Source organism: Macrobrachium nipponense, chromosome 32 (assembly GCF_015104395.2).
Source record: "Macrobrachium nipponense isolate FS-2020 chromosome 32, ASM1510439v2, whole genome shotgun sequence".
NCBI lineage: Eukaryota > Metazoa > Arthropoda > Malacostraca > Decapoda > Palaemonidae > Macrobrachium > Macrobrachium nipponense.
The window spans coordinates 28,133,769-28,147,837 of NC_061094.1; the positions used below are offsets into that span (position 1 = coordinate 28,133,769).

At 41.4% G+C, this 14,069-nt stretch overlaps 1 protein-coding gene across 1 annotated transcript in view; it reads right to left on the reverse strand.

The window, feature by feature from the left end:
• The window catches only part of LOC135207289 (activating signal cointegrator 1 complex subunit 3-like), a 669,776-nt gene that overhangs the window by 530,059 nt on the left and 125,648 nt on the right, over positions 1–14,069 (reverse strand). The window contains 2 exon segments of the mRNA XM_064238959.1: positions 6,626–6,771; positions 6,919–7,037. Of these exon segments, the coding sequence (XP_064095029.1) occupies positions 6,626–6,771; positions 6,919–7,037 (265 nt within the window).

Genomic DNA, 14,069 nt, shown 5'->3' on the forward strand with positions numbered 1-14,069 from the left:
ACCGTTGGAAAGGAATGTCTCCTCGCGGAATCCACCAAGGTGGAGAAGTCAGCTTCTGCCGAAGAGGGGAGTCCCAACCCCATCGGTTCTCCAGTCTCGTACCAAATGACCTGTTTGCCCGAGAGCTTGAAGGGAGGACAATAAAAAAAACTGTTTTCCCTGCCTCCTCTTTGGATTTAAGCCAATCTCCAACCGCTTGCAAGGCTTTCTTCATCGAAATAGTCAGGCGCATTTTCAAGAAGGAGGATCTCTTCGATGTCTTAGTGCTGGAGAAAAGAGACCGAGGCGAGGGAGGAGCAGCTGGACTAAGCGAATCTCCGAATTCTTGTACTAGAAGGGCCGCTAAGAAATTGTAGTCCGAAAGAGCTGCTGCTCTGGGGACTTCCTCCTCCGAGACATCTTCTAAGACCTCGTCTTGATTACCACGCAGGTGTTCGTGAGACGAGGTTGCTTCCTCTGCCAGGCTACCAGGAGAAACACGTCTAGGAGTAACCGATTGCTTGAAGGGAGAAGGACGTCTGGTAGGAGAGTCGCTTCTATCTGCAGAAGAGCGCCTACCAGGAGCCAGGCGCCTGGTTGGCAAATCGCGCCTGCAAGGAGAAAGGCAGCTGAAGGAAGGAGAGCGCCTGGCTGACGCCGAGCACCTGCAAGGAGAGGCGCGCCTGTGAGGAGAGGTGCTTCCATTAGGCGAAACGCGTCTTTGAGGAGAGGAGCCTTTGGCAGGAGAATATCATGTGTCTGGAGAATCGTGCGTGCTGCTGGGAAACGAGCGTCTGGTTGGCGCCTCGCGCCCGGCTGGTGCCGAAAGTCTGGTTGGCGCCAAGAGCCTGCTAGGAGAGGAGAGTCTGAGAGGAGAGGTGCTCCTATCTGGCGACAAACGCTTGCGAGGAGAGGGGGGCCTAACAGGAGTAGAGCGCCTGCCAGGAGAATCGCGCCTGTGAGAAGGAGAGCGCCTAACAGGGGAGAGGCGCTCGGAACTTCTCGGAGAGGGGCTTCTGTCCCGAGAGGCACTCCTCTTGCGCGGAGGGAGCTTAAACTTCTTAATCGGGAGTGCGATGTCCTTCTTGCGGGGAGGGTCCTTTACGAGAGCACCCATCAACGTAGACAGTTGTTCCTGCAGGTTGACAAGGATCCGCTTCGTCGAATCTTCCAGATCTCCTTCCGAAGGAGGAGAGAGAGGCTTTGAAGAGGAAGGAAGAGCCGAACGAGAAACAGGACTGACTGGGGCTCTCCTGGCTCTCTTCCTGTCCACAGGGGACTCCTCTGGGAAGCGCTCCGGGCTGGAGTCTAACAAGCTGCTGGGAGCCTTCCAGGCTCTTTTCAAGGGACGAGACTCCTCAGCCGAACTCCATCCGCGCCTTGGAGAAGCCGAATCTGAAGAAAAACACTTCCTCAGGATGCCTTTCCTGTGGCGATCCATGGCAGTCTGGGTCGAAATAACAGAACCTACAGAAGGGACGCCTTACTGGTGGGGATTCTCCACAACCTCCTTAAGGCTTTGGACATTCCTCCTCCACTGGGCCTGGGAGTTTGGAGGAGGTCTAGACCTGGGAGCATTGCGTAGCCGATCAGACGCCCCCTTCACTGCACTGGGAACACTGCACTCGCTATGCACCTCACTCTTACCTTGCATTGCAAGCATTTGTAACTCCATCCTGCGTATAGCGGCTTTCATGTTAGCCATCTCCAAAGACGAATCTGCAGGTTCAGTGAAGGGAGAAGGAGCTGAAACTGGAAGAGAGGATGCAAGAACTACATTTGGGTTAGGAACTAACGTGTCCTCAACTGGCTCGTTGGAACGAGACCTACTGGCGCTTCTGGAAGAAGCCTTCCTAACTCTGTCTCACTCAAGCTTTCTCAAATACGCAGAAAGAGAATTCCATCCTTCCTCAGTTAAACCTTCACATTCCGTACAAGGGTTATTAATTGAACATTCATTCTCCCGACACCTCATGCATACAGTGTGAGGATCTACCGAACCCTTCGGCAGTCTCACCTTACATCCTTCTATCGCACACACTCTATAAACATTACCAGAGTCAGACATTATAAGAGTAATCCAAAAGCAAAATCCTAAAACAATCCACAATAGCGTATGCCAAGCCAACGATCCAATACTTCACCAAAAGACAGTCCAAGAAGATCCACGGCAAACGAAAAATGAAAATCAAGTCAGGAGGAACCAACAACAGGTGTTGCTGGAACCGGTGACAGAGAAAATCTGATTAGAAAACGGGAATGGTTCCTAGTCCCGCCACCCAACGGCCGGAGGGTAGATCACCTGACCTACCTGTAGCGTGCCGCGAAATTTGAATTTCTGTCGGGGGACGTCGAAGACTATAGCTAAGTATATATCTGCCGGGGAAGTTGCATATACAAAAAAGGGCAATTACATGAATAGTCTCTCTCTCTCTCGTAATGTAATTCAAGGGACGATCACTGAACGCAGAGAAATTCTTATTCATTGTTGTTTCCCCTCTTTTAATGATATTCTCTCTCTCTCTCTCTCTCTTAAAGTTAATGAAGGGACGATCAATGAACGTAAAGAAGTTCGTATTCATTATTGTTTACCCTCTTTTAATGATTATCTCTCTCTCTCTCTCTCTCTCTCTCTCTCTCTCTCTCTCTCTCTCTCTCTCTCTCTCTCTCTCAATGTGTAAGTCAAGTAACGAAGACGGTCATGGGATTATCGGATTACTTAGCTCTCAAATCACAAATTATATCCTCTCACTTTCTCTCTCTCATTTTTCGATAGCAAGATAAAATTATAAAATTGTAGTGCATTAAGGGGGCCGGCCGGAACCCTTATATGTGGGGGTATAAGGCCAAAAATGCAGTCATGAAAAAATTCATGGAGCTTCATATGGGCAATTGAGAATATGTATACGAAATATTTCGTCAAAATTCCTCTTACTTTCGTAGTTACAGGGTAATTAGTTAACATAACTCAATAAGCCTAAAACATTGATCCATACAAGAAAATGCAATATTTGTTCTATTATCTTAAATTTTGATAATCATTGTCAAAGAAATTGGGAGAAATGGCATCTGTAGACATTCCCCGAGTTAAGAAGGGATACTTCACTTCAGTCAGCTACCAAGTCCAGCCATCAGTGCGAGCAAAAACTTCAAGTAGTCTACACGTTCGATTTCACCTCTGACATTCGCTTGCTTTTACGTATGTTTATGTATGTTTCGGCAAGAATTTCATACAGACGAAGAAAAATCGCTCAAGTATCATTACAGAATATCATAATATACGCGTAGTTAGTGAAGAGAGAGGGGAGGGTTGTGTAGTAAGGGTTGCGTAGTAACGCCCCCTTCTTGCCTGACAGCACACGTCACACTGTGCCCAAGGCTACTATCTTTGAGCAAAGAGATCTTCATTTATGATAAATAACAAAGATTTGGTTTTTTAATACCCAAAATGGAATATGAAATTCATAATAATCATGATTTATTAAATTGTCTTTGTAAAAAGAGAGTACACCTTCGAGTTTCACCTCTGACATTCTCTTGCATTTACGTTTGTTTATCTTTGTTTTGGCAAGAATTTCATCATGCCAAAGAGGAAAATACAAGGAAAACATCTCACTAACATACAGAAGAAGAAAATTCGCTGTAATAAGCCGAGTTAGTGAAGGGGAGAGAGAGAGTTGCATAGGAAGGAGTGCTCCATCTTGCCTCAAGCAGTGCCCCAGGCTACAATATATGAGCAAAGGGATCATCATTTATGATTAAATTATGATAAATAAAATAGATTTGGTTTATTATTACACAAAAAAGAAATACACATTCATAATAATCAATATTTACTAACATTGTCGTTATAGAAATACGAAGGAAAACTTTGAACGCCCGTATCTCAAAACTATACTTATTGACCTTCAAAATCTATCTTCTCACTTAGTTTTAAAGCTATAACATTGGAATTTGGTATATAACTCAGAAAGACATTATAAAGCAATCAAATAGAGCCCTTTTTTCCAATTTTTGTTTCATCTTTTTTTTATAAATTTTTTTCTCCTGATTTATAGGGTTTATTTTTTTACCATATTGAAAAATTCATATCTAGCAAAAACATTACTTTTAGAAAAAAAACTCCTCATTCAACTGGAGGTCTACATCAGGTCTATATATGGTAGTAATCCTAGGTCTTAATATTAAATATCAAGGGAGGAGATAGAATTTGAAAAATGGTTATTTTCGGGATAAATCGCCCTGGCGTCACAAAACCGAAGGTCAGAGGCAAAAATCATATGTGGTTTGGAGATGTCCCAAGTCACCTTATTACGTGGTATGAATATCAAAGTCCTGTCCTTAAAAAATGGCATTAGCCAGCCGGCCCCTTAATGTCGTTAAATGGCTCTCTCTCTCTCTCTCTCTCTCATCTCTCATCTCTCTTTTTCCTCTTCTCTCTCTCCTCGTCTCTCTCTCTGCTCGTCTCTCTCCTCTCTGCTTCGCTCTCTCTCTCTCTCTTGTCAGTGATTTTCATTTAACGGAACACGGATCTTGATTGGTTCGTTTCTTTGTCAATTACTTTGCACGGTGATACGAATAATAAAGTACGTATATTTCTTTTCATTATGTTACTGCAAAGACGCAACTTGTATGTCAGTGCGTTATGGCTACTGATAAATGCTCTTATGATCCTGTGTCTTCCAAAAAAAGATTAGAAAGTAGGAACTTGTCAGGTTCCTTTTTATTATGTACATTGGCAGGATCAAAATTCTAAAGCAACATTACCGGGCAGTACTTCTTCAACATTATTTTGTGCACTGGTAGTCCCGATGGATATAAGTTATTCAAAAAATCTTGCAGATATTGATGATAATTTTCATCTTCTATTGTGTCCGAGCTGAAATATTCACGACTTTCTCCGGGGAAGTTGTACAGAAATTATGTATGAAAAATCGTAAAGTAACTAAGTCTATGGGAATAACCAGCCTTGTTTCACTGCCAGAAACAGTTCCGTTTCAGGGAATCCCTTCTCACCCCCACCCCCTACAAAGGAGGGGATTAGGTTGGATGAAACCATCGTAGAGGTCCCCACCATAACCCTGCCAAGTTTCATGCCCATCTGACCAGCCGTTTGGCCGTGATTGAATGACAGACAGACATTACGCCCATTATAGTATGATTTGTAAAAGAGAGTGGCCGCATCAGGGGAGGGAGAGAGAGAGAGAGAGAGAGAGAGAGAGAGAGAGAGAGAGAGAGAGAGCAGACATCCCTGAGCAAGAGGAATCCAGAATGAGTCATTTAGTATCTTTTGTCGATTAGGCTTTAGATCCAGTTTGTATTGCATTTCGTATAATATATTCAATTTGACAAATACCAGGTTTTTTTACATGAATCCCCATTTGCGTATTAATAACCAACTTGAGTACAGAAGAAAAGTCAGTACTAATAAGAAGAATAGAGAAACTTCTATACAAAATAAATGCAGCTGACATAGCCATTATTTCCAATAAAACCTGTATTATTATTATTATTATTATTATTATTATTATTATTATTATTATTCTAAAGAGATCACTGTGTTCCTTTTCTAAACTCAGGCTTGCCCAAAGTATTTGTTCTTAAATGAGCTGAAAACTGAATGGGTAAAATGGAAAAGACTAATGGGAATGGATGAAAACTGAAAGGTATATTTCCAAAGAACCTGTAGCACCATCTACAATGTGCTATACAAGGTGCATTGTAGTAGCCACAACACATGATTTTGCTGTCAACAGTTTGGTCATCTTCATTAAACCATCTCTTCAGGGACTCCCTTTCTGAACTAATTTACAGCTTCCTATATTATAGCTGTGCTATAATATAGGATGGTCCTTATTGGACAAAACATTCTTCTCATATTCCTCCCATTATCTATAAATGACTTCACTCTGAATCTGTGTTATGGAATATCAACACCACTAGATAAATAAATCTTTCTGGCAACATTTGCTTTTATAATACTCTTCTCAAGACAAACAGGTAGGTGGTGTGACTTCTTCCTCTTCTTAGGTAGACCCCTCAAATATATCAAACTTTACACGATTTGTGTTCAAAATAATGTTTTAAATAAATTACACAGTAAACACAATCATTTAAAATAAAGAACAAAGGACACCAATGTAAGAAATTACAGACGATGAGGAGCATAAATATGTATTTACATTAAAGTAAGCAAAATAATTTTATATTTCTAATGCATTATTAGAATGTTTTATAATGCTTTGCTAAAGCAAGATCAATTGGTAGCTCCTACTATGAACTGTGAAACCTGAACGATCTACAATTCCAGACTGAATCTTCAAACTGTTCCAAAGTAAAGTTTACAATGTATAAAAACTCCATGTAAGAGGTATCTATGGTATTTCCCTCCCTTGTAGCCATTCTTGACATACATCAAGTGGTCAGTACCCTAATCTAGTCCAAGTCAAAAGAGTGTATAAGTATCTAATACAATACTGCCTGCCTTATATTATGTACGTATAATACTAACCTATAATCTGGATATTAGTCACTGCTCTGTTTGCTCATGGAGTATTTTTGGGAAAATATTTTAGATATAGTATAGAACATCAAATCTAACTTTAATTAGTATTTCAATAAATAAAACAAAAGAGGAATTACTTACTTCATCAAATTTGGAAGTGGGGAAAAGTTTAGCTCCCACTTCTGGGGGAGCTGGATCTGATGCAGGAATATAAACTTCCTCCATTATAGTATCACTAGATTTTTTGAAACCCTCAGGCAAAGAAATTTTCAATCCAGCTATGTATGCTATGGGAATAAAAATGAACTGTTAATGCATGGCCTTAAAACCATAAGACAATAAACTGCCAAATGTTACCAATCTGCTTTTAAATGAATGTCCCTCAATTTGACAATTGTATTCCACACATATACATACTATTTTAATTCACGTACCTGCACATTCCTTTACTTTGTTGTGAATATCAAAAACATATGGAAACTTAATTTCTGGAGCAGCTCGGGTTCTTCTTGGAAAGAGTGCAGCTTGTGAAGCTTCAAAAAGTGCTGCTTCCCTGAAATAGTATAAAAAAACAATAAAATATAAACTTATATGCACCAAAACATCTAAGCCACAATTCACGTTAAGGGGGCTGTACATACTCGTGTCTTCAATGCAAACCTAAAGTTACACATAAGCGTGCACCTCTCCTTTGTCTGTGACCAGAGAAGCCAATCGTCCAAGTAAAGGGATATCCTTATCCCAACTAGATGTAACCATTTCGCAATGGGAGCTAGCACTCGGGTGAACACTTGTGGTGCAGTCGAAAGCCCAAACCACAGCGCTCTGAACTGGTATATTTTGTTCCTGAAGACAAAACGCAGAAACCTCTTTTGATTTTTGGTGTGTGGGAATGTGAAAATATGCATCTTCCATATTGATGGAGATCATCCAATCCCCTTGACGCATTGATGAAAGAACCGACTGATTCGTCTCCATCTTGAACTTTGTCTTCTGCACCTATTGGTTTAGCATGCTTACGTCCAATATGGGTTTCCATCCCCCCCCCCCCCCCCCCGGATGACATGGGGACAACAAACAGACGATTGTAAAAGCCTGGGGTTAGTGGCTCTTCTACTAACTCTATTGCTTTCTTTTGCTAGAGGGACAAAAACTCTTCTGAAAGGGCGATGAATTTCTTTGAATTTTCTGAGTAAGCTGTCAAAGCTATCGGAGAGCCTGATAATGGTGGCTTTCTCTTGAACGGAATATTGTATTCCTCTCTTAAAACCTTTACAATCCAAGGTTCCGACCCTCTTGCTTTCCATTCTTCCCAAAATTGCTGGAGTCTCACTCCTACTGGTGCACGAAGGACTGATACATTACTTCTTGGTCGAGGGGTTGGTTGAGGATTTTTTAATAGATCTCAGGGTGAAACATGCTCTACCCCTTGATCTTGGGAAATATCTACCGAATCCCCTGCCCCGAAAGGGTTGCCCTCGGCTGGCTGGTGAGGGACGTACACTAGGAATATTTTCTCTATTACGTTTAGTGGATTGTGAGAGAAGATCCTGTGTTGCTTTCTTCTGCAAGTAAGAGGCAACTATCATTACTGTCTCCTCTGGAAACAGGTGCTTCTTATCCAAGGGCGAATACAGTAAGGCAGACTTTTGAGTATGAGATACTCCCTGAGATGTAAAAGGACACCATAGTTCTCTCTTCTTTAGGATGCCTAACATGAAGAGAGAGGCTAGTTCTGCTGATCCATCTCTAATATCCTTACCTAAACAGATCACTCCCGAAATGTCTGCAAAGGTTTCCTCATTCAACATAGAATAACTCTTTGACTTTATGTCCCATGGCTCCTACTGTCCAGTCCAGGAAACTAATTACCTCAAATACCCTAAAGATATTTTTAATTAGGTGGTCTAATTCTGACGCTGTAAACATGATCTTGGCCGAGTTGAAAGCCGATCTTCTCACTGAGTCAATAGGCGCGGAGAAGTCTCCCTGGGTGGAGGCAGACACACCCAAAGAGAGAGCTTCTCTGGTTTCGTAACATAAATGTCTCCTCGTTGAATGACGAGAAGGAGGGAAGCTGATCCCTCTTATCCTCAAGCCAAGGTTAATTTCCTTTAATGCTTTTCGAGCCAAAAAGGACAGTGCTAATTTGGGTAATTTCCTGGAGTCTTCCTGGTTGTCTCTCATGTAAGAAGACACTGGCAACATGGGAGTCACTGGCGAGAACAAATCCGAAAAATTTTCTATAAAGTAAAAAAGGCAAGGCTTTGTAGACAGTGAGAGAAGACTCTTTATTATCCTCTTCTCCTTTCTCTTCTTCTTCATCTGAAGAAATAAGGGATAAATTCTCTAAAGGTTGGATCGGGGGCGCCGCAGATTGAATAAAGCCCAAAATACTGTCAACTTGTTCTGGATGGCTGACAGAGAAGGATCGGGGGCAGCCATCACCTGAGTTCCTGTCGGTAAGCATGAAGCTGAAATTGATGACATAGATTGTCTGAGCGCTTCATACTGGTCCCTCTGTGCACTTTGTTGCATGTATACCTGTGGATGCTCGGGCGCCAATGGACACTTGGGCGCTAGTGGACGCTTGGGTGCCAGTGGATGCTTGAGCCCCAGTGGACGCTTGGGAGCTAATGGACACTCTGTTGTATCTGTATTCCTGGATGCCAATGGACACTTGGGAGCCAAAAGTTGCTCTAGTGTTGCTGCAGGCGGAAGTTCCGGGGGCCAAAGGCTGCTCTGGCGTGCGGACAAACTGGGGTGCCAATTGGTGCTCGGGAGTCAGTGGGTTCTCATATTCCAAACTCTGCTGTATCCCAGGATTCTCGTGAATTACAGGAGACTGGTGGGAGTCTTACCTGTCCTTCAGCATTAGGGGTGTGGACAGGTGCTGAAGACATTTCCGGAAGTTTACTCTTCCCCATACTCTTCACCTCCAAAAGTCTGCCAGAGGAAGACTTAGACTTAGAGGATGTGATCCTCTCACTACGACATCCCTCTCCTGTGTATCCTGAGAGAATCTTTCTGAAGAGTCCCAAAAACTACATGAAGGCTGTACTTTTCGGAAAGGGCTAGCCTTTTTACAGGGGACAGGAGAGGGAGACAACTTATGAGCCCTCCTTTTCAATGGACGGGACTCGTCATGGAAACTCCACTGGCTCCTGGGAGAGGACTCCCAGGAGCTGGAAGCACTAGACGACAGTGGTACTCCTTTCGTGGGCAGACCCCACTGACCTCCCTTGGGCTACCAGTATGCCTCCTCCCAGGTTCTGGGGAGTTTGACAGGGACCTTTGCTGTTTGTTTGTATGGTGTTTTTACATTGCATGGAACCATGGTTATTCAGCAACGGGACCAATGGCTTTACGTGACTTCCGAACCACGTCGAGAGTGAACTTCTATCACCAGAAATACACATGTATCACTCCTCAATGGAATGGCCGAGAATCGAACTCGCGACCACCGAGGTGGGATGCCAACACCATACCAACCACGCCACTGAGGCGCTACAGGGACCTTTGCCTAGGAGAATCAGTGGGCCGAACAGCCACCTCCTCCAAAACACTTGCACTTGCACACACTTCACCATTTACCTTGTCCATTAGGGTTTTCATGGACGCTCCTAGTTTCTCCATTGCTTGGAGCATGATCGAAAATTTCTAATCTACTCTTGCCTCTAAACTGGCCACAGCATCGGGTACGGGTGTGAAAGAGCCAAGATTAGGACTGGGAATGACAGGTGGTGGGGAAGGTTCAGAAAGAGACAAATTATCATTAGACAATTCCTGACTAACTAAGCTTTTTGCTTTAGCTCTAGAAGGCGCTTTTCTCTTTTTATCTCTCTCTAACTTGTTCGTGTAATTAGTCAAGATCTTCCAAGTTCTTTGATCCCAATTAATATATTCCCCACATGTTTGATCTGGTGTACAATTCTGTCCCCTACAACCTGTGCAAACTGAATGTGGATCATTACCAGCTTTAGCGATCCTAGTATTGCAGCCTTTACTGCAATACCTAATCCCAGATGTATTAGTGTCTGACATTATGTAGACCGATTCAAAACTAGTGAATTTTGGTGTAAAAATATTTAAAACTATTTAAATTCCTAAATAGCCAATCACCGAAAACGAAAGCTACCAATATTTAGAGTACTTCACCAAATAACTCCAACAATGAGCGACAGAAAAGAATTACAAAAATTCCACTGACTACTGAAACTGTGTTAACACTACCAGCCGGCAGAAACAACGGATTTTCGTAAGGTGTTGGTTCCTCACTCACCCGATAGTGGGCAGTGGGTATCACCTGACCAAAACAAACAAGCGCTACCGCGAATTTCAAAAATTCCAGCTGCCGACGTTTTTAGAAACTATAGCTATGTAACTACTTGGTAAGTTGCATACATAAAACTATTAAAATACTCAGGTATAAGCAGTTTTAGAGGGACTTTTAGGTGTCTGAACTACAGGTAGGGTACTGTCCTACTTACGATGGGGGTAGGTTAAAAAAAACCAATCGTTTGTTGGAAAAATGATATCTCGAATTTAGCATAGCCTACACTAAGGTATTTCCATATATTGTAACCTAGCCTACACTATACAGTACAGTGGAACCTCAGTTTTTGTTCATAATCTGTTCAGGAATCTCCCACGAAATCCAAAACGTATGAAAACCGAAACAATAATTTCCAAAAGGAATAATGTAAATACAATTAAATGCGTTCCAGTCCCCCAAAAATACTAAAAAAAAATACATTTTATAGGGAATAAACAGTTTTACATACAGAAAACAATGAGGAATAAATGAATTTAGCGTATGGAAGATGGAGAGGAGGGGAGGGAGGAGAGGTTATTGTTTGGAAGGGTAATCTCCCTCCAGAAGGACTTCAGGTATATTAAGGACCTATCTGGGTTTACTTCTCTTCATTTTTTACTGGCACTATCAGAGGTTACTTCCCCTTTTCGTTTTTTACTGGCACTAGGACCAGCTTGAGTGTTACTGGACCCTTGTTGCACAACAAAACTGTCCAAAGAGATTTGTTTCTGACGTTTCTTTAAAATTTGCCTAAAGTTAAACACTGCATTGTCATTAAACATGTTGGAGACATGGATTGCATCTTTGTTGGGATTACAATTCTCCAAATTTTTTTTTACATCATTCCACTTTGCAAACATGTCCTTAATCCCTGAAGTAGGCACATTATGTATTCCCATTAATTTTCTGAATTTTTCAAACCAGCCTCTGTTGACCTTAAATTAACTAATAGCAGTGCTTGTAGGCCTTTTCTCACTGAGATCGGCATGCAACTTCCTCCAACACCTTGCTACGATTCTTGTTTATAGAAGGGCTAGCACCCTTGAACTTTCTTTGGCCTCATGATGGCTTATTTAGTAGTTGCACTAGAATAAAAAAAAAAAGCGCAAAAAGCACAAAAACTACGAACACAAAAGCAGAATGGGTCACGAAAGAAGATGGGATGCTTTGTTTTGGGCGCTCAATACAGGGCCCAGACACGCGCTGTGCCCCGCATGGAGTGTTTCCAAGTGTACAAAAACCACGGAAACGTACAATAAATGAGACAAAATATCCACCGCCCTTCGAATGTTCATAGCATTGAACTCCTTACAGAAAGTTCTGAGATCTTTCGCCTCATTATCCATAGCCTGAACAGTCTGAGCAAACATGTTCCAAAGATATGCCTTAAACATTGCCACAGTGCTCTGATCTATGGGTTGATTGAGAGTTGTGTTTGATGGCAGAAAAATAACTTTTATGTTCTCATTAATATCTCCGATGTGCTGAGGTGGCCAGGAGCATCGTTGAGAATGAGCAGAATTTTGAAGGGGATGTTGTTTTACCTACAATAATCTTTCACTTCGGGAATAAAGCAATAAACAAACCAGTCTTCGAACAGCATTGCAGTCATCCGTGTATTTTTATTATGGTGGTAATGCACAGGAAGTGTATGCTTGTCAATTCTTTTTAATGTCCTCGGATTTTGGAGAGATAAATCATGAATGGCTCAAGTTTATACACAGCCCATACAGAAGTCAGTTGATCTTTGCATGCTTCATCGACAATGACGATTTGCTCTGCAAGTACCTTTCATCAACGATGATCTTTTGCAGAACATCCTTATATTTAGTGGCTCCTTCAGCATCAATGCTTGCTACTTCACCACTAACTTTCACACTATGAAAATTACGGCAGTTTTTGAAACAACGAAACCATCCAGCACTTGCTACAAAACTTTGTTGTGGTGGTTGCCATATTTTTACTTTAGCTGATCAAAAAGCATGCAAGCCTTTGTTTGAATGGCCAGAAGGCTGAGTGACATATGCTTATGTATCTGGTCCTCCAACCACGTGACCAATAACTGCTCCACTTCTTCCAAAGGCCCTATCCTCTTCTTTGATATAACCATCGAATGAACAGAAGCAGATGTCTTTAAAGATGATGGATATCATTGACTGCAATAAAAGCTCATCATGTGTGATTACCATGACTGCTTCACGTTGATTGATAATTTTCATTTTCTGCTCCAAAGTGATGGAATGTCTCTTCTTTTTTTCACACTGCCAGCAGGATACTTACTTGGTTGTTTGGCAGACATATTTTTAGTTTGCTTACAGCATAATGTGCAAAAATCTCAAACGAACACTGACCTAATCTTGCTTCGTTCACACCAAGAGCAAGTGAGGGTGCCAGCTGTACCTAAGCCAGCCTCTCGCTCTCAGGCCAATGTATCATACACCATATGCTGCTTGACTGTACATTGCTGCCGGCTCCCAATGAGTATACAATTAAAAATATGTATTTTAAAAATATTGTCATACTGGTATTAATTGCTATCCCCATCATAAATTTAGATTATCATAAGACAAATTAGCATAACTTGAAAACTACCTGTCTTAAAATGGGCAGTTATAAGTGTTTTTAGAGGTGGCCGTGACCAACTTTAAGAGAATTCTTTTAAATTAGTTGGTCTATCTTTTGGAGTCTGGGGGAGGGAACATAAGAGTGGAATTCCTGTGGGGACCAACAGCAGCTATGCTATCAAAAATACTTAAACGAGTGGATTACAAAGGCTTGATCAATCATATTTTCCTATTTTCACTTTTTAAAGAAAGCCATTGGCCAAGATAGATATATGAAGCATAAAGATATTACACTTGAAACATATCTGCAAATCAAAGATACACTGCCATTGCAGTAAAATAGCAGACAATGATAAATCTTGAATTTTTAGATCAGAAACAGAAATTCCGCAATTTCTGGTTTAAAAATCATTTAGTTGCAATCATAAAAACACTGGTAAATTACAAACTGGCTATAATACACCACATAGAAAAAAACACGACAAATAAATACAGAACCACATGATATATTTCTTTTCCAAAGAACAAAAGCTACATTAGGTGGTTACATATATAAATTATTATGAAACAACATTAAGTGGTTACATATATAAATTATTATGATTGCAATCGAAACTACAGAATTCCTCACCATTTTAAGAAAGCATTTACATATCTTCCTATGTAAATTCTTAATTGGCATGCCCTTTGAATACCAAACAAATAA